Source organism: Danio aesculapii, chromosome 15 (genome assembly GCF_903798145.1).
Source record: "Danio aesculapii chromosome 15, fDanAes4.1, whole genome shotgun sequence".
Classification (NCBI taxonomy): Eukaryota; Metazoa; Chordata; class Actinopteri; order Cypriniformes; family Danionidae; genus Danio; species Danio aesculapii.
In genome coordinates this window covers 1,578,844-1,601,343 of record NC_079449.1, presented here as the reverse complement: position 1 = coordinate 1,601,343, position 22,500 = coordinate 1,578,844, and the positions used below count along the sequence as shown (strand labels likewise).

The 22,500-nt window shown below is 38.2% G+C and overlaps 1 protein-coding gene across 1 annotated transcript in view; it reads left to right on the top strand.

Annotated features, from left to right (window-relative positions):
• The first annotated feature begins 6,103 nt into the window (after nt 1-6,103).
• igsf11 (immunoglobulin superfamily member 11) overlaps nt 6,104-22,500 on the top strand; it is a 165,757-nt gene continuing 149,360 nt past the window's right edge. Inside the window, exon 1 of the mRNA XM_056473353.1 lies at nt 6,104-6,690. Coding sequence (XP_056329328.1) covers nt 6,633-6,690 — 58 coding nt within the window. The 5' untranslated portion in view covers nt 6,104-6,632. The remainder of the gene's footprint in view (nt 6,691-22,500) is intronic.

Below are 22,500 nucleotides of genomic sequence, written 5' to 3'. Positions count from 1 at the left end.
AATGTGGACTGTTGGTGTGCCTTCAGGAACAGGGTTGGGAAACACTGCCGTAAGCAATCCAATAGTAACTTTACCCAGGTAGCAGAATAGTATAGTTAATCAGAGCAACTTTAGCGTGAGGTTATTGAGATCAAATCCTCTCACATTGACTATAAATAAAAATTTAAAAAGTGAGTTATCAGATGCTCAGCAGTACAATATCTCTCCGTCCACACGCTGCGATTATACGTACATTTCTGCCGCAGATCTGTCTTGTTTGCATGATTTGTTTGGTTATTCATCAATGTTTGAGGACGCCACAGATAATTCATCAGGACAGCGGACACCAAACAAACGCCGGCTGCTTCCCAACAGTGTTTTGGACATTGAGAAAACAACTGTATGCCAGAGATAAGAGAATTGCTGCCCGGAGGCGGAGGGCAGAGAGATTTCTGTGTGTCCGTCAAACCCAGACTCTGTTTCCCTCTTATTCTGTGCCAAACGCCTGCAGGAGAAATGCAAAGCAGCATGTTGTGCGTGTGTTTTTCTTCTCTCCAGCCACACCCTGTCAATCTCGCACATGCATATTTCATCAAACACACTGATATGCAATGCTGGAAGTTTAATCCGGGGGAAACAAAAAAAGTTGGCTTGTTTGGTGATTTTGGATGTTGGTCGGGGGTCAGAGATCTGAACGTCAGCAGAAAATTCAGCAGTTTGTGCCGCTCTGCACTTTTCACACTGATAGAGAGGATGGAGATGAAGAGAAGTTTGTCTCTCAGAGCCGTGTGTGTGTGTGTGTGTGTGTGCGTGTGTGTGTGTGTGTGTGTGTGTGTGTGCATTATATGAACAATTAGTCATGACAGCATGTGTTTTTAGTTCATTCATTCATTCATTCATTTTCTTTCCCTTTATTAATCTGGGGTCGCCACAGTGGAATGAACCGCCAGATATGTTTTATGCAGCGGATGCACTTCCCAGTACTAGGAAACACCCATACACACTCTTTCACACACACACTCATACACAACGGCCAATTTAGTTAATCAATTCCCCTATAGCGCATGTGTTTGGACTGAAACCGGAGCACCCGGATCAAACCCACACCAACACAGGGAGAACATGCAAACTCCACACAGAAACACCAACTGACCCAGCCGAGGCTCAAACTAGTGACCTTCTTGTTGTGAGGCGACAGCACTACCTACTGCTCCACCGCATCCTGCCCTTTGTGTATCTTCGAACCAGCGACCTTCTTGCTGTGAGGTGATTGTGCTACCCACTGCGCCACCGTGCTTCCCATGTTTTTAGTTCATTGTAACTAATTAAACTAAATTATTCAAGTTCTAGCTTATTTGCATAAGTTACGCAAGCAATAATATAAGTTCAATGGACTCAGAAGGTTAATTTGATTCAGCTTAAAAAAGTAAAGCAACCAAGATGGTTTTGTGTGTGTGTGTGTGTGTGTGTGTGTGTGTGTGTGTGTGTGTGTGTGTGTGTGTGTGTGTGTGTGTGTGTGTGTGTGTGTGTATCATTACATTGTCTGAAAAGTAACTAAGTGTGTGTGGGGCAGATTTAAGTCATATAAGTAATTAAATTAAACTAACTTAATCAAGTTCTAGCTCACTTATATAAGTAACGCAAGTCAGTTTATAAGTCATAATATAAGTTTAATGGACTCATAAGGTTAATTTGATTCAGCTTAGAACGTTAAGGCAACCAGGATTGTTTTACAGTGTGTGTGTGTGTGTGTGTGTGTGTGTGTGTGTGTAGTATTACATTGTCTGAAAAATAACTAAGTGTGTGTGGGGCAGATTTAATTAATAAGCAAGCTAAAAATACCCAATAAATAAGTAGAAATTACACCTAAATTATATATAACATTGTTTTCAATCATATTTGTATGCTTTTAGGTGGTTCATTCCGCTTTGGTTGCTGGGTTGCAGCTGTAAAACATATGCTGGAATAGTTGGCGGTTCATTCCGCTGCAGCGACCCCGGATTAATAAAGGAAAAAGAATGAATGAATGAATGCTTTTGAAAAATAGAATCTTAACATAATCTTTTCATCTGTGCACCGTCACCGTCTCTGCCCAATCATGGAGCAATCCAGCAGTCAAATCAATTAGGATTCATGTCAGAATAGTTCATTCATTCATTTTCCTTCGGCTTAGTACCTTTATTCATCAGGGGTCACCGCAGCAGAATGAACCGCCAACTATTCCAGCAAATGTTTTACAGCTGCAACCCAGTTGAGGGAAACACCCATACGCACTCCTTCTCACACACACACACATACACTATGGCCAGTTTAGTTCATCAGTTCCCCTATAGCGCATGTGTTTGGACTGTGGGGGAAACCGGAGCACCCACACCAACATGAGGAGAACATGCAAACTCCACACAAAGATGCCAACTGACCCAGCCGGGCCTCGAATCAGCGACCTTCTTGCTGTGAGGACACAGTGCTAACCACTGAGCCCACGTGTCATCCATCAGAATAAATATTTATTAAATTATGCATTCAATTTTATTTGATTAAGTCTAGCCCTAACCCAACTCTAAACCCAACCATTACAATAACGTTAAAACAGTAAATATACAGAGGATTATTCTGATTATTTATTAAATTACTAGTTACAAAATGTGTAAGTAATCCAACGAGCTCTATTAACAGAATAGTAATTTACTATAATTAGAGCAACTTTATTTATTTATTTAGTTATTTATTTATTTATCTATTTATCTATCTATTTATTTATTTATTTATCTATTTATTTATTTATTTATTTGTTTATTTATTTATTTATTTATCTATTTATTTATTTATTTATGTATTTATCTATTTATTTATTTATTGATTTATCTATTTATTTATTTATTTATCTATTTATTTATTTATTTATTTATTTATGTATTTATCTATTTATTTATTTATTGATTTATCTATTTATTTATTTATTTATCTATTTATTTATTTATTTATTTATTTATGTATTTATCTATTTATTTATTTATTTATTTATCTTTCAAAGACTTTTAATGAGCACAAGTTTGGGTTAAGATATTTTGGAATTTGATCCAAATGATTTCCACACAGTCTGTAAATACTTTTAGAGCTAATGCAATTTGTAATTAGTAACTGATTACATTTCATAACTAATCTACCAGCTCTGCTGCCAAATATATTTGTTGATTTGATGATTATTTTATGATTGTATTTATTTATTTATTTATTCATGGGTTTATATTTAATTAGTTATCTAATTTATTTATTTATTCTTCAATGTTTACATTTACATTTTTTTGGAGGAACAAAAATAAGCATGATAAATAATCGACAATAAGATACACAAAGGGCAGGATGTGGTGGCGCAGTAGGTAGTGCTGTCGCCTCACAGCAAGAAGGTCGCTAGTTTGAGCCTCGGCTGGGTCAGTTGGCGTTTCTGTGTGGAGTTTGCATGTTCTCCCTGCGTTCGCGTGGGTTTCCTCCGGGTGCTCTGGTTTCTCCCACAGTCCAAACACATGTGTTACAGTCGAATTGGGAAGGCTTAATTGTCCGTAGAGTATGTGTATGGATGTTTCCCAGCTTGAAGGGCATCTGTTGCGTAAAATATATGCTGGACAAGTTGGCGGTTCATTCCGCTGTGGCGACCCAAGACTAATAAAGGGACTAAGACAAAAGAAAATGAATGAATGAAGATGCACAAAAGTAATCTAAATGTAATCTACTCAGATTACATTACCATAAGTACATACTGTCAGCAATCCAATAGTCAAAGTGGTGTTACCTGGGGGCGCTCAACCTGTGGTCTGTGTGAGTCCTAATGCCCCAGTATTGACCTTAGTCTTCAATAGGGAAGTGCGCTCATCTTTGCGATTGTTTTAGAACTTCCGATTCGGCAGTCAATGGAAGAAATGACTAGGAATAATAAACGGCAGAAAACAGTCACAGTACTTTACTCTACAAACAAGTGTTTGCATGTCAATACAGACAAAGTAGAATAATTTAATAAGAAAATATCAGTCTGCAACAGCAAGCAGCAAAACAAGCTGTTTTTAACGTCTAAAAATGAATGAAAGTAAATGAGACCGGAAGTCTCAAGCCTAAATGATTCCAATGGCTGCGCCCACTCGTATGCAGAGAATAAGGTGAATATTGAAATGGGACACTACAATGTCAGTGAGCGCCATCTTTCGGATGAAATGTTAAACCGAGGTCCTGACTCTCTGTTGACATTAAAAATCCCATGGCACTCCTGGTAAAGAGTAGGGGTATAACACCAGTGTCCTGGCCAAACTTCCTCCATCAGCCCTTACCCATCATGACCTCCACAATCATCCCCATCCACCGAATTGGCTCTAATCAATGTCTCTCCACTCCACCTATAACTGGTGTGTGGTGAGCGCACTGGCGCCGTTGTCCTGTGTCTGCCGTCACATCATCCAAATGGATGCTGCACACTGGTGGTGGTGTGGAGAGACCCCCCTCATGATTGTGAGGCGCTTTGGGTGTATGGCCATACACGATACATGCGCTATATAAATATATAAATATACATTACATTACATTACATTGTATTTAATATGTAAACATAATTTTTTTGCATACTTGGTTGTCATTTCAATTCGCCTCTTTAGAAGAAGTTCTACAAATGTATTTTACTCTTTTGTTTTCTCTGATGTTGTGAACTTTAATAATGGGTAGATATCATATCTATTCTTATAACTGGAAAATAATACAGACACTCTTTTAATTATTTTCTTTTTGAGTTTGGGAAACCAATATACACTCACCGGCCACATTATTAGGTACACCTTACTAGTACCGGGTCGGTCCCCCTTTTGCCTTTAGAACTGCTTTAATCCTTCGTGGGGTAGATTCAACAAGGTACTGGAAATATTCCTCAGAGATTTTGCTCCATATTGACATGATAGCATCACACAGTTGCTGCAGATTTGTCAGCTGCACATCCATGATGCCAATCTCCCGTTCCACCACATCCCAAAGGTGCTCTATTGGATTGAGCTCTGGTGACTGTGGAGGCCATTTGAGTACAGTGAACTCATTGTCATGTTCAAGAAACCAGTCTGAGATGATTGGCGCTTTATGACATGGTGTGTTATCCTGCTGGAAGTAGCCATCAGAAGATGGAGACACTGTGCTCATAAAGGGATGGACATGGTCAGCAGCAATACTCAGGTAGCCTGAACCGCTGATACAAGGCAGGATGGATCCATGCTTTCATGTTGTTGAGGCCAAATTCTGAGCCGAGCATCCGAATGTGTCAGCAGAAATGGAGACTCATCAGACCAGGCAACGTTTCTCCAATCTTCTATTGTCCAGTTTTGGTGAGCCTGTGTGAATTGTAGCCTCAGTTTCCTGTTCTCAGCTGACAGGAGCGGCACCCGGTGTGGTCTTCTGCTGCTGTAGCCCATCCGCCTCAAGGTTGGACGTGTTGTGTGTTCAGAGATGCTCTTCTGCAGACCTCGGTTGTAACGAGTGCTTATTTGAGTTACTGTTGCCTTTCTATCAGCTGGAACCAGTCTGGCCATTCTCCTCTGACCTCTGGCATCAACAAGGCATTTGCGCCCACAGAACCATTCTCTGTAAACCCTAGAGATGGTTGTGCGTGACAATCTTAGTAGATCAGCAGTTACCGAAATACTCAAAGCAGCCCGTCTGGCACCAACAACCATGCCACGTTCAAAGTCACTTAAATCCCCTTTCTTCCCCATTCTGTTGCTCACTTTAACCTGCAGCAGATCATCTTGACCATGTCTACATGCCTAAACATACTGCCATGTGATTGGCTGATTAGAAATGTGCATTATTGAGCAGTTGGACAGGTGTACCTAATAAAGTGGCCAGTGAGTATATAACCAAAGCTCTCTGTACTTCAGTTTCAAAGTGTTTATTATTATAATGTTCTGATGTATATCTTTTGTACTGCTCCTTACTCCTTCTTGTTGTTTTTTAGAAGAGACCACCATTTTGTTTATTTTAATGTTAAACGTGTCTTTTGATGTTAATTATTCACTTTTTTGTTGTGTAAAATTTTACAATAAATAAATAAATAAATAAATAAATACAGCCATTCCTGCGCGCACCTGACGCGCGGTCACACAGGTGCGCGCCACCGCCGCCGTGCGTGCGTGCGCGCTGCCTCCTTTTCGCGCCAGAGGAGGGCACAGTTACCTCGCTGCGAATGGCGTCAGCGGTCTCCAGGCAACAGGCCAGTAGTCAGTCAGTCAGTCAGTCAGATTTCTCAATCAGAGCGGAGAGAGGAGGTAGCGGCGGCGGGCATGGCGTTCTCACGGACCCGGTGCTCATCTTTCTGCTTCACCGTGTGAACACACACACACACACCTCTGTGCTGTACTGGAGAAACAGCCCCGGAGCCGCAGGTACCGACAGAACCGGACGCGTTCACGCGGATCCCGACGCGAAAGAAACGCGACGCAAGCCTCTGAGGGAATTTCACACGCGCCGTTTCATCCGTTGGAGTTTTGAGCTTTCTCTGAGATCGCTGAGGTGTTTTAGACTTCATTCATGAATTTGGCGTCAACAGACAATTACTTTCCCACCCTCAAACTGTGGAGGACATCTGACTGACTTTAACTTCAAAAACACGACGACTTTCGCTGGGAAACATGCTGAAATTTCATAATTCGGATCTATGGATTGCTTGGCTGGTCTTTTGTGTGAACGGTAAGTTTTGTTGTTGATTTTATTACATTGTTATCATTATTACTTTTGTTTATTTTGACCAAAACCGCAAAGCACTTGTTTATTTGTTGATGTATTTGCTTATTTATTTAGTGTCGCGAATTGACCTTTTCTAGTTGTTGATTCCTCGGTGTGCGTGCGTGACGTCACGAATCCTATATTTACAAGCAATGTAAACAAGCTCTTAGGAGTAGTTCAAGGTGTAGTGATGTTGGAGAAAGTTTGACAACAGTCACGCGAAGATGTTGGGTTTTTTGTGTATATTTAAAGTATATTACAGTATATATTACAGATTATTTATGTTCAGTTGACACTGGAGTATGCTGGAGCGTTCATTAATAAACTGGGGTAAATACTTTGATATCACCTATACACTATAGTACACTTGGTTGAATAAAACACTACACTAAAATACTATTTTTTTTATCACGTGGGAAAGCTTAAAAATAGAAAAATAGTCATTTTAATGTGTTTAACAGCTTTCTTTTAGTTTAGATAATATTTGTTTTAGATATATAAGTATATTATCTCTTTTAATTCACTCTTTAAAGGAAAGTTTGCATGTCTGTGCATGTGTTACACATCAGATTTCATTACAAATACAGTTGAAACCTGGCTGTTTTTTAGTGTCACACACACACACACACACACACACACTGCAGGGGTTTGATTGCTTGCATATTTTAGGCACGCAAAATGCAGCTGTTGTGTGTGTGATCTGAGCAACACAAAGCTTGATGCTGTGTGAGTCGGTCATTGGATGGGAAGCGGATCCAAGGGGCCGAGGACTCACGGACGGGCCAGACGGCGCAGGTCTGAGAGCCGTAATCCAACCAGATTATGAAGAGCACTGCTCCACGTGACACTCTCTGACTGTCAGATGCACGAACACACACACACACACACACTTTCATCATACCATTCCCTGTGGAATTTTGGATGATATCTCTGTGCATATGTTGACCCACAAAAGGGACCGACATATGTGCGCACAGGTATCACCCAAACAGTGGCAAACTCCAGCCGGACAGTCTGGGATTGTATATTTGCCCTATTTTCCGCCTTTATTTTTATTTGGAAAACAGTTTGAAGTCTTTATCGCTCTTAACTGATGTAGATAATTGAGGTAAAGTTGGTTTTATATTCGCACATTCGTTCATTGACTACTTTTGACATGCTCCCTATATTGTTTACCACACTACTTTGAATATTTGGTCAGAAATCACATGTAAGTATGACTTGAAAACAACAATAGCACTATTTAATTGACAGTGAACTGTGTACTTTGATAGTCAATATTCATTCATTCATTTTCCGTAGTCTCTTTATTCATCAGGGGTCGCCACAGCGGAATGAACCTTGCAATGTTGAGTCTGGATTTATCATTTCACAAGGGTTTTTTGAGGCCTGTGACTGTGTGAGGGTTTTAAAAGCATCCAGGCATAAGAAATTGTACCGTTTGTAACTTTGAAAAATTAATAAGGATTAATTATATGGAATTGTTTATAAAATGAAGACTATGCAGTATTAATTTACATTCGATTATTCAATTGCTTTATACCTGAATACATTCGGACTCTTCGGAAAAAATAAAACGCTGTTTATGTAATTAGCATATTTTTCTTTATTGAATTTATCTACGCTTGTAGATTATTATATTTTATGCACTCCCCTTCAGAATCTTCCCAGTCAATCTTAAATTATAGATTCTTTACAAGCATTTATTCAACTCATCCAGTGAAATTGAATTCATATCACAATATATATTGCAGAATAAAAAATAAATTGCATCGTGTAATTTTTCCAATATCGTTCATCCCTATAATAAAAATAGTTATTTTTTTGCACACTGTACATTAGCACATTTCTGTAGCTGATATAGAAAGTGTGACATTACCAACACCAATGTCAGGGTTTCATTTCTTGTGAATGCATGAACTGATTTTTATTTTTGACTCAATAAGAAAGAATATGTGACCTAATTCTGTTCTTGAAAAACAATCTTTAAAGTTTAATAAATGCATTTTTTAAATATCAGGTTGGTTTTATTTTTTTATTTATTTTAACGAAGCTGCACTTTTTGACTCCACACTGAATGCTACTTCTCCTAAAAATAAAACCAAACTTAATTAATGTAAAAAAATAAATCTTAATTTTAATAATTATCACAAGAACTGAATTAGTTTTTTTAAATGTCACATTCATTTTGCCTGAGATATATATATATATATATATATATATATATATATATATATATATATATATATATATATATATATATATATATATATATATATATGTATATACACACACATATATGTTGTGTGTTCAGAGATGCTCTTCTGCAGACCTCGGTTGTAACGAGTGCTTATTTGAGTTACTGTTGCCTTTCTATCAGCTGGAACCAGTCTGGCCATTCTCCTCTGACCTCTGGCATCAACAAGGCATTTGCGCCCACAGAACTGCCGCTCACTGGATATTTCCTCTTTGTCGGACCATTCTCTGTAAACCCTAGAGATGGTTGTGCGTGAAAATCCCAGTAGATCAGCAGTTTCTGAAATACTCAGACCAGATCGTCAGGCACCAACAACCATGCCACGTTCAAAGACACTTAAATCCCCTTTCTTCCCCATTCTGATTCTCGCTTTGATATACATATATATATATATATATATATATATATATATATATATATATATATATATATATATATATCCTGTGCAAATTTTAGAAATCCTGCTATTGTTTGTATTGTATTTACTTTCAGAAAATTAGTATACTGCTAAAGAGAAATGTCGTGTGATATAATGATACAGCACAATATATTTTCACACATAATTACCGGGCAGTGTGTGTTGACAGTATTGATTTAGCATTATTGGATTTCTGATTTTTTTTTACGACCAGTCTAAGGATGATGCTTAATCTTGCACAAATAAAAAAAGCAAAGGCATTTGTTTTCTCTACCATATGCAATTCTTTTCTCAACCACATTCATTGGCATTGGCCTAGTTCAACCTCCACGTAACAGTTTCTCCCACTCACAGTAAAGCATGTTGACGTTAAGCCGATGAGATAACAGCCCTGGATGTGTACGTCTACTCAGACGCGCTTCATTAATACATGCATGTTTGTGATAGCATTTGCTGGTAGATCTTTGTAGGGGCTCCACTGAACAAATATGCAATGTTGTCAACTCCAGCGCGGGATCCATTTACAGAGCACTTCCAGGTGTTTAGTTCTCTTCAGAAGCACAGAATCACTTTAAATGCACTTGTTAAGTGTCATGAGCGCTGGATGGATTGGTCAGGCTTAGGCGAAACTCTGTGTTTTTGTCCCACAGAGGCCTGTGTGAGTGTGTACTCGTTTATGTGATATACGAGGACACAGAATTGTATGACAATATGGGTTTGACCTAGGTGTACATTATTAAGGTGGTTTATGAGGACATGCCTGGTGTCCTTTTAATTTAAAATGCTTAAAATTCATACTTAATTGGATCTTTTTTTTCCTCCCCACTTTATTTTCATTTTCTCCAACTCAGCAGGATTTACAAATACAGGTGCAAACATTTAGGGCCCTATCATACACCCAGCACAATAAGGCGCAAGATGTGTTTGGCGCGATTTGTTGCTATTTTCAGACCAGCACAACAGTAATTTTCATGTTTTGCATCACATTGTTTAAATAGTAAATTCATTTGCACCACTTTGTGGACTCATGGGTGTGTTAAGGCGCATTGCTGCTAATTTGGGGAACTGAAATAGACAGCGGCGTTGACCAACTAAAAGCTGCTGTAAAGTCCAGAAGAACACGTTAGTTATGCTCTTTATGGTCCAAACGCTCACACATTGCTTAATACACACAGGATTAACAGCAATACACAAATATATTTACAAATGAAAACAATTAAAGGATTAAAATGTGACAAAAATTATCAATATAAACACCACTGCCTTTTAACCTTCATCTCGGGGGGGGGGGGGGGGGTTCAGTTAATTTATGACAATTAGCATATGTATAATTTTATTATTATTAGCAGAATTATTCATTATATGCATATTTATATTTGTTTTAATAAACACAAGTGTAGATTTGTCCAGCTGTGGGGTTTTGGAGACGTCTGCATCACCATATGGGTCATCAGAACAGGTTGTGTGTTTGGATATGACTCAGTGTTTTGACCTCACTTCATTATTATTGTTCATTTATTCCTCTGCTGGAGATTAGAACTGAATTCAGAAATAGTTTTGATCAAATCTTTGAGCTTAACAAAGGAAATTAAATATGTGGGCTAATGGATGTGTTCAGTGGAGTGAGTTTCCACCGTTTCCTCACTCCACCAAAGTAAAGGAGTAAAGAGTAAAAGTAAAGTAAAGAGGCTGAATGGAGGAGGCTCGTTCTTTATCCTCGCGCTGCAGATGCTCTGTTTAACTGTTTTCTCGCTAGTGAAGCGTTCAGTTTTTACACTTATAAAGTCGCCATGTAAATAGCAAATGCGCCATGGAGTGACGCAACTGACTCTTAAAGGGAATGAGAGACGAGACTCTGATTGGTTTAATGCATGTTATACTCAAAACACACCCAGAACCCTTTAAGAGAATAAGCACAACCCTGTTAGACCATTGCGCCAAGGCGCGGAGCTTATTTTGTGTATTCAGACACACCTTAATGGTTTTCCGCCATACGCTTTAGACTTTGCGCTCTGATCATTAAAATAGAGTCTTTAAAACACTAATGAGTGAAAACCTCAGCAGGTATTCTGACTGATTGGCTGTTGTCATTTTCCTCTCTCATCTCGACTCCGCCCATTAGTGTTCATTTTCAGCTCTATATTCAGTTTTGGGCTGCTGTAACCAATTGCAGAACAGCAACTACTGGGGAGGCGGGGCTAAAGACAGTAAGGCCCCACCCTTTACAGACTTATTTCTCTAGAAATTATTTCTATACATTATAATATTTCAATCTACTAAAATGTCAATAAAAGTCACTTTGTTAAACTGTAGAGTTGAATTAAAATTTGACAGAGCAGAGATCAACATTCCATAATGCAATTCACAACAAGAAATAGACAGAAAACACTTGTGAATCACAAAATATACGGAAACTGTTCATTAACAGATATTTTTTACAGTGGATTAAGCTTTTTTTTACAGTATAGAACACATTACGCCTATGGAGAGTCTAATGTTTGTGTCTGTGTGTGTGTCTGTGTGTGTGTGTGTGTGTGTGTGTGTTTTGGATGGAAACGGAGTTGTCTTTGGACTGGGTCTTGCAGAGTTTGTGCGTTTCCTGCGCCGCTGTCACTGTCAGTTTAGAGACACGTCCCTGCACATGATCGCCGGATCTTCGGTCATTAATTTTGCATCTTCTGCCATTAGGAAATGGCCATGCAGCACGAAGGGCCACGGACTGGTACCTTGAGGGCATGCGAGGAAAATGGGCATGCTAGGCTCTGAAGTTGGAAAAAGAAAAGTAGATGGATTGATGGAGACAGAGTTATGTACTGCCACTGACCAAGTCGTCATCAGAGGTCTGAGCTGAGATGAAGGATTTGTTACAGTGTTTTAAAGGAGAGAGGGGGAGAGAGATGGAGGTGTGACCGTGCTTGACTTTTAATCATTGTATTGCTGTGCCTCGGGGTTCAGGAAACACACCAGCGAACAGATCAATTCTGCCAATTAAAGTTTATCTGAAGCATTGCTGCACTTTTTGACCTGCACCGAATGCAAGTTCATTCAAAAATCAAACCAAACCAAATGAACATGAAAATGGATTTCTTATGTAAAGTTTGGAAATCGGTTTCTTAAGGATAAGAACAAAGATGAATTTGGGTTATTTTCCATAATTATTTGATCTAAAAAAGTCACATAAATGTTGCCTTATTAAAAGAAAAAAATACACATTTTATAATTATTAAGTAAAGAATATATTTTGAACTTCCAGAAAATTAGTATACTGTTGAAGAGACATGTTGTTTAATATAATGATTCATATGATATGCATTTATATATAGAAAGGATGAAATAGAAAAATGTGCAAACAGAATATGTAACAATTTTTATAAAGCACAAATATTTCATTAAATATATTTAATTGTGATTTTCAGGCTTGAAAAAGTGTTAAATGGTGTGTATGTGTGTGTGTGTGTGTGTATATATATATATATACACACACACACACACACACACACACACACACACATACACACACAGTTAAAGTCAGAGTTATTCGCCCCCCTTTGAATTTTTTTCTTTATTAAATATTTCCCAAATGATGTTTAACAGAGCAAGGAAAGTTTCACAGTATTTCCTATAATATTTTTTCTTCTGGAGAAAGTCTGATTTGTTTTATTTTGGCTAGAAATAAAGCAGTTTTAATTTTTAAAATCCATTTTAAGGTCAATATTATTAGCCCCTTTAAGCTATATTTTTTTCAATAGTCTACAGAACAAACCATCATTATACAATAACCTGCCTAATTACCCTAACCCGCCTAGTTAACCTAATTAACCTAGTGAAGCCTTTAAATGTCACTTTAAGCTGTATAGAAGTGTCTTAAAGAATATCTAGTCTAATATTATTTACTGTCATCATGTCAAAGATAAAATAAATCAGTTATTAGAGATGAGTTATTAACACTATTATGATTAGAAATGTGCTGAAAACATCTTTTCTCTTAAACAGAAATAGGGGAAAAAACCGGGGGGCTAATAATTCAGGGGGTTTTATAATTCTGACTTCAACTGTGTGTGTGTGTGTGTGTGTGTGTGTGTGTGTGTGTGTGTGTGTGTGTGTGTGTGCGTGTGTGTGTGCGTGTGTGTGTGCGTGTGTGTGTGCGTGTGTGTGTGTGTGTTTGTTTGTGTGTGTTTGTTTGTGTGTGTGTGTTTGTTTGTGTGTGTGTGTGTGTGTTCGTTTGTGTGTATATTTATTTATTTATTTATTTTTGAGTAAAGTACTGGTAAAGGTTCAATGGTCCTAAAGTGCAAGTCAGTGTTATTGTGGTATTTTAGTATTTAGTATGTAGTAGTTATTAACATTTTGAATTAGCTTTTTTAATAGATTTTAAGTTAATGTAATTTTGTTATGGCTTTTTGTCATCTGTATTAGTTTGAAATGAATTGAATTAATATTAAATTTATACATATTTTCATTTTTATTTATTTATTTTTAATAATTATTTAAATTTGCTTGCTTTTCAGGAAGTTTTTTAAATACATTTTGAACAATTCTTTTAGTATTAGTTAAAGATAATAACACAGGTTAGAGCGTGCCCTTATTACTATTTAAATCAGCAGTGATCTCATTTATACAATCCTGAGGTTTATTTTAATCTGGCACTACATGTAAAACATCAAATAGAGCCATAAGTGACAAAAAGTTTACCCTTTTCACTTCTGTGTTTGAAAGAAGCGAGGGTCACGACGATGATGATGATGATGATGATGATGAAGTGCGTTTTGCCTTGATTTCCTTTTTCCCGCTGAAAAGCGGAGCAGCTGGAATGTGCAGAGGACAGATGGAAGTTTCCACCTCGATTATCTTCAGCTAAAAATATCCGCTCAAAAATTAAACGACCATTGGGACTGCTAGCAAAGTGCCTGCGAGAGGAAGAGATGGGATAGGACGTCTGCCATCCTCGGGTTTGGGGATAAGAAATGAATAAATGATATGAGATTTTTGAGCGAGATGGAAAGTCACCTTCACAGACGTGAGGTCATCTGGGGGCGAGAGGTCTAAACACAACACGTCCCGCTAGATTACTGCGGAAACACCTCTAGATGGATTGGCTTCTCAACCGGTGGGCCATGACCCAAATAAAATGGGAAAAACTATGTTAAATGCATGCACTAAAGCCCCTAGATTATAGGCCGCAAATGAATAGGATGCATTTGTAATATCCAAAATAACAGTATAGTGCCAGTAATCAATAAATCAGTATATAATGATAACAATGTTAAATGCATGCACCTCAGCCTCTCAATTATAGACAGAAAAATGAATAGGATGCTTAAGTAATATGCAAAATAATTGTATAATGGCAATATTCAATATGTCATGATAATGAGCATGCACAATATTGACATTTTAGGTACTTCATAAATACTGTGAATAATTATATTGTTTATATTATTCATGTTGTGTTTTTTTTAATAAAAGATTTTCAAATATTACATTTACATTTAGTCATTTAGCAGACGCTTTTATCCAAAGCGACTTACAAATGAGGACAAGGAAGCAATTTACACAACTATAAGAGCAGCAGTGAACAAGTGCTATAGACAAGTTTCAGGTGTGTAAAGTCTAAGAAGCAAAAGCAATAGAAATTTATTTATTTTTTTTTTTTGAAAGAGAGTGCAGTTGCAGATTAGGAGGAAAAGTGGAGACTAAACAGTTGAGTTTTTAGTCGTTTCTTGAAGACAGCAAGTGACTCTGCTGTTCTGATGTAGTTAGGGAGTTCATTCCACCAACTGGGCAGATTGAATGTGAGAGTTCGGGAAAGTGATTTCTTCCCTCTTTGGGATGGAACAACGAGGCGACGTTCATTCACAGAACGCAAGTTTCTGGAGGGCACATACATCTGCAGAAGTGAGAGCAGATAAGAAGGAGCACAGCTAGAGGTCGCTTTGTAAGCAAACATCAGAGCTTTGAATTTGATGCGAGCAGCAACTGGCAGCCAGTGCAAACGGGTGAGTAGCGGAGTGACATGTGCTCTTTTGGGTTCATCAAAGACCACTCATGCTGCTGCGTTCTGAAGCAGCTGAAGAGGTTTGATAGAACTAGCTGGTAGCCCGGCTAGCAGAGAGCTGCAATAATCCAGTTTGGAGAGAACAAGAGCTTGAACAATGAGTTGAGCTGTAGGTTCAGATAGGAAGGGATATTACAAACAACAAAGACAATCAGACAAACAAACAAACAAACAAACCACACCCCAGCGCTGCAAATCAAATAAACATTTACAAATTTAAGTTTAAAATAGAAAAATAATAAATAAAATAGTCAAAACAAAACAGAAGAATCCAGAACTCTTTTAAAATAAAAATGTTAGAGTTTATGTAGAAAGGATTGGAGAGGTTCCCACAGTCTCCTGAATTTGTCCTGTTTGTGGTTGAGGTCATAAGTAAATTTTTTCAAAGGAAGAAAGGCTGACAACTGAGAAATCCACATGGAAATAGTTGGAGTTTGAGAAGTAGACCATTTTAATAATACACATTTCTTAGCTAGAAATGTACGAGTTGTAAACAGAGGTTTGAGCTCTGAGTTAAAAAGGTCTTCTGGAATGTCATTCAACAAGAAAAATGAGGGGGAGAAAATAAAATGTTTCCCAATTATCTCCTGGATTGCAGAATGGAGCCCTCTCCAAAATGGTTGGATGTGAACGCAGGACCAGAATACATGAAAAAATGTGCCTTTACGAGTTTTACTTTAAACAGAGATCTGAACAAAATGAATTCTGAGGAAAAACTTAAAATTTTGTTCATGTATGGAAATTGAGGTACTTTTTGGGGGGGGGGGGGGGGGGGGTTTAGCAGTAGGGGTCTGGGGGGTGGTGTATGTAATCGCATTTGAAATTGAAGAGGGGGGGGGGGGTTGTACGAGCGGGCCCTTGTAATGTCTCTGGGGGCCCCCTAAATGTATGGGCCCTTAGAATCGTCCTAACTCCCAATTGTACATTACCTGCTATGTTTATCGTTCAACAGTAATCATTATCTAGTACTTTATCATTCCTTTTTCTATTTAATTTGGTTTACTCTGAACATGTATATGCAATAAAGCATCACACTAACTATTTTCCTACATTATGATACCTGTTAAAGAAACCTTTTTTTACAGCTGAACAGGTCAATATAAACTTCAGCAATTAATCGCAGCATAAAATATGACAGTGTCATCATGAGCCTATAATGAGCGCAGCCTTATTCTGACTAGAGTGGAGTTTCACACAGTGGCTCTAAATGAACTCAATTCTGAGTGCAGCAGAAGCTCTCTGGAGAGATCATATCCACCCGAAAACACTTCTCTTTTCAATAGCGTCTTTTAAAGAATAATATTCTTTCAGGAACTGGGCCGATCAGAGACTCGCTGTGCTGTTCAAAGCTGCAGATATTCGGTGATTCCAGAGGAGGAAGCCACTTTACTGTTCTTATTCCTTTGTACTTTTAGATCTCCAAGAGATGGTCCTCCAGGTATACAACCTGGGCTCAGACTAAAAAAAATCAGGCCGAGAATCTATTTCAAGTCAAAGTTTAGTCCTGTGGAAAGAGCTCTTAAAATTGAGGAGGTTGTCAAAGCAGTGCCTTAGAGCAGTGGTTCTCAAACTTTTAAGCCAGCGACCACCTCCCCCCACCCAATGTAAGATCGTGAAAGAACTTGTGACCCCCCCACTACCAAAGCATATACAAAACAATAAAAATAACTTTTTTTTTTTAAGCTGTTCACAATATTTTACCTATATTTACTATACATTACAGGGGTCGAAATGAACAATTTTGCTTGGTAGCACTGGTGCTCCTAACTGTAAATATTTAGGCGCACCTGCCAAAATTTTAGTGCTCACGAATTATGAGCAGCGCTACTACAATGAAAAAAGTGTTGCATGCAAAACTGTTGCAAACTATTTATTTGTGTTGAATTTAAACAAACAAATTAAATGTAATAATGTTCAACTTAATTTGTTTGTTTAAATTCAGCTCAAATAAATTGTTTACAAACACTTAACGTAAAAAAATTGAGTAAATCCAAGGAATCATCTTTGAATATTTTTTTTCAGTGTACAAGTTTTATATAAACAGATTTACTGCATTTGAAATCAAAACTAACAATCAAAAAATATATATGCATGCGTAAGGAAAATATGTCTTAACGAAATCCCGTTATCACAAGAAATTACATTTGTATAACATAACTGAGTGACCAAAAGATACACGGAGCGCTCACCGGCCCTGCACACACTGCTTGAAATGAATGACTCTGTTAACGATACGTTACTGTGCTGTTCTCACGGCTGGTGTCTGATATTGCACAGATGCTTTTGACATACTTTATTATTTGCAGACGTCATTTAAATAGTAATACCGGCCTTTTCATGAGCTGCAATATTAGTTTAATCTTAGTGCAAGCCCTTTAGTGATGGTGTACGAGGTGTTAACTTCTACATATAGCTGCCACTAGCACGGCTGACAGCGTCTGGCGATTAAATGAAGGATTAAACAGAACTACTCGTGCTTAAAATGTGTAGATGTGGCAAACAGTTACCTGAAAACCCCGTCCCACAGACTTTACAGTGAACGCTTTAGTTATTTACACAGCAGACTTGAAGCCAATGGAAGTCTTTTATCCACTCTTGGAGACGTGTAGCTGGTGGATTAACATTCAGCACATGATCAGTGAGCAGATGTGCCATTATTTGTAGCTTTAGGTGCTTTTTAAAACTAAATCTGTCTGTGCAGTTATTCGCTGCACAGTTATGATGTTCCATTCACTTTTAAAAAAAATACTGATCAGTAATATCTTTAAAACAATCTGAAAATGTTAGCTTTCACTTGTAATACTGAAAAAATATATATTATAATCACTGAAAAGAGAAGAAGAAGAACTGTTTTTGGTTTCCCCCCCAAAAATTTGAGCAATTAGTGCTTGTAATTTGAAGAGTTTTATTTTAACAATATGAAGGAAGACAAGGTGGCATGGTGACTCAGTGGTTAGCACTGTGGCCTCACAGCAAGAAGGTCACTGGTTTGAGTCCTGTCTGGGTCAGTTGGCATTTCTGTGTGGAGTTTGCCCCCGTGTTGGCGTGGGTTTCCTCTGGGTGCTCCGGTTTCCCCCACAGTCCAAACACATGCGCTATAGGGGAATTAATTCATTCATTTTCTTTGCAGCTTAGTTCCTTTATTAATCTGGGGTCACCACAGCGGAATGAACCGCCAACTTATCCAGCATATGTTTTACGCAGCGGATGCCCTTCCATACACCCATACACACTCAAACACTACAGCGAATTTAGTTTACCCCATTCACCTATAGTGCATGTCTTTGGACTCTGGGGGAAACCCATGCGGAGAGAACATACAAACTCCACACAGAAATGTCAACAGACCCAGCCGAGGCTCGAACCAGCGACCTTTTTGTTGTGAGGTGACAGCATTACCCACTGCACCACCGCGCCGCCACTATAGGAAAATTGAATAAACTAAACACGTCTCTGTTCCCTCCTTCAGGGAACGTGGATTACAAATGTAATCAGGACATTATTGTTTACATCGCTCAAAACGGTCTATAAAGATCTTTTTTGGGATGTTCCATATTGAATGAAATGTTAAAGGCTTTTTCATTAAATATCCAAAAACCTCTACATCAGTGTTGTATGTTTTTCTGATTTATGCACTTACATTGTCCCATACCATTATAATAAGTGTTGAAGACTTTACTCATCCATCAACATGATTTCTGCAGGAGTCCTGTAGGATGATGAAGACCATAACTCCCATGATTCCACACTCAGTCACACCCTCATCAAACTACACACTGGAAAACATTGCAAACAGTTTCTAGAGTCTGAATTTAAACAAATTAAATTTAGTAAGGTTCAACTTAATGTATTTCCTTAAAATTCAGACCAAATAAATTGTTTGCGACCACTTACCTTAAAAGAATTTAGTAAACCCAACTAATTTTTTTCACGCACCTCTATGTGTTTTAAATAACTGCTTGTAGTGGTGAAAATTATTTACTGTGCTGTACTGCGTGTGTGCATGCGTGTGTGCGTGTGTGCGTGCGTGCGTGCGTGCGTGCGTGTGCATGCGTGTGTGTGTATGTGTGTGTTAGTGCGCGTGCTTTCACTCCTCATTCAACAAATGTGCACTTGGATGGGTTAAAAGCAGAGGACCAATTTCGAGTATAGGTAAAACCATACTTGACCACTGCTGACTTCACTTACTGTACCTTCAAAGGTATAGTTCACCAAAATCGAACATTTCCTCATCATTAAGGCTGCATTTACACTGCATGGTTCAAGTGACACAATTATGATTTTTTTTATTGCCACAGATCAGATGTGGCCCATGTACGTGTAAGCAGGATAAAATCGCATGGATTCGGATATACTCAAATCAGATTAAGACCTCATAAGTGGAAATTTATCAGATATAAATCAGATCCGTGCCCTCGTGTCTGCAGTGTAAACAGGTAGATGGTATTTTCACCTGTCAATGCGAGTCGTGCATCATTAAAAACCATAGAGAATGACGTCAAGTCTGATGCTTTAATTTCAGAACAGACGTCAGCAAACCTTAAATCTCATACATGAGGACTAAAGCTTTTATATTGTCATATAGCACAAGTATTTAAGCATGTTAATGCGAGAGATCCACCATCAATACAATATAAGCTAATATAAAACTGTTGCTTTCATCACGTGCATGAATTACAAGGTGGACGTTACATTAAGATTAAAAAGGTTTAAAAAGGCCTAGATCTAAAGGAGATGGTCAAATGAGAAGTTTTCTGTCATGAACTATACTGTAAACTATATTGTAAAACAACTTGTCAAAAAGAATCTAAAAGAAAGTAAACCCCGCCAACAGATTAAATACAGGAATGGAGAAAAGAGCGCTTTATTTTCTCTCTCTCTGATCATTGCTCGTTTTGCCGTGTGCAGTGTCAATGCAGACAATCTGATACGAGTCACTTTTAAAAGATGATGTAGGCAGGTCATCAAAAATAATCAGATACAGCCACATGATCAGAACTGACCATCAAGATCTGCTGTGTAAATGCTGCCTTACACTCAAGTGCTATGAGTTTCTTTTTCTCTGTTAAGCAGTTATTCACATCAGTACAATGGAAGTCAATGGTTGTTTTTTCCCCAGCATTCTTCAGTATATCTTAATCCTTTGTGTTCAACAGAAGAAAGAAACTCAAACAGGAACAGATTGAGGTTGTGGAAATGATGACAAAGTGTGAACTGTCCCTTTAAAGTTTCTTTACGCAATCAATGCAAGCAAAGAACCTTTCTTTTTTAAAAAGTAGACCAGACAGCCTTGCTTATTCTCAGAAATGTCTGAGACGCTGTTGCATCTGTCTGAGAAATCACGCAGCTTGTGAAACTCAAAAGATTTTGTTTTTTTCGTAATTCCATAGGATTAAGCATGTTTGACGACGGGGACTTTATTGAAATATTGGAGACCCTGACAGCGTGACACTGTGCGGTTTTTCAGAATGACGTCTTGTATCCCAGTTTAATATGCAGAGTCAAATAATAATCCATTTGTGGGTTGAGATTTCCAAATCAAACATTGATCTGTTTGTTTGAGGGCGGTGACATTGAAGCATTGAGCCTTTCAGAACCGATTATCTGTTTGTCCGAGCAGTGGAAGACTGATCACGAGCTCTGTTTGAAAGCAATTACAGTTTTTCCAGTTGCATTTTTTTGTTGTGAAATTGAAAAATGTACAATTTAAGGTTGTTTACAACGTGTCAAAGGACATTTACATTTGATCTGTGTGCAAATACTGATGTTTCAAATGAAAACACACACACACACACACACACACACACACCAGATATTGTTTGGTTTCATGAGTGATTGTGTGGGTGTGATTGCAGAGGCTGATATAAATCAATAGGTCAGAGGTGTGTGTGTGTGTGTGTGTTTAGTAATAGTGTCTCCTCTGTAATACTGGAAGCACAGTCCAGTAATTCACCACAAAGACAAGCCTCTCTGATCCATCTCCCATGGTTTCTCATTTTCTCTTTTGCAACCATCATTAATGTCAATTTTTTCCCTCTTATTTGTTAAATTGGAAATTGCTTCTCTGTTGGAAAAAATACTTTACAATAAATATTAATGTGTCACGAAACACCAAAACACATTGTTTGAGCTGTTGACAGTCACATATGTGTCCCACGCTGCTATAAACACTATTAGGACACATATATTTCACAAAAAAGTGAAAATTGGTTGTTTTTGCATTATTTCAAGCAAATTCCTTCTTACATTTGAAACGAGTTTTTGAAGCTGCGTCACGCTGATTAGATCTTAGCGTGTATTCCAGTGTGAAGAGTGGACGTCTGTACCTGGGAGTACCTTATGATGTCTTTGAGTCTGCTGCATTCATTCATGAGAAAGACTTGGTTCCAACCATAGACTGTAAAATATATGGACGGAGTATCCGTGACGTCACCCATAGGTTTCTAAAGAGCGCAAAAGAAGCTACAAGTAGGCGCGGCCAACCGTCGCCATTTTGTTCGCGCGTTAACGCACTCACGGCGGGATACCAAACAAGGACAAAGAGGCGGAGAGTGGGCGGAGCTACAGACGCCTGTTGGCACTTTGCTTAGACCTGGCAGACAGACTTTACTTTGGGAGAAACGCTTGATACTTTATTACCTGCGACTCGTTTGTGTTCTGACCACATGTGCTTGGCTGTACACTATATCAATAAAGTGTTTAGACTTTTAAAAACACTGTAGTCATACATTGAGCCACTAAACAGTGTTCTTATGACGTTTTTCTACAGGAGGAAAACGCAAATTACTTACAAACACTTCAAATATAGTCTGTGTTAGTAAATGCAGGACTATTGATGAACTCCAGCATAACACTGTATGACAACGCTTCAGATGACTGTTCTAGAGCCTACAGCTAACCAATCTGTCACATTCTGGAGTGCTTTACGGGTCTAAAGAATGAGAAACGGAGGCCACGTGAATGGTTTGTGAGCACAATTACGTGCACACAGCATCCCATATCATCTGATAATTGTAAGAAATAAGTCCAAAAGGCAGCTGACTG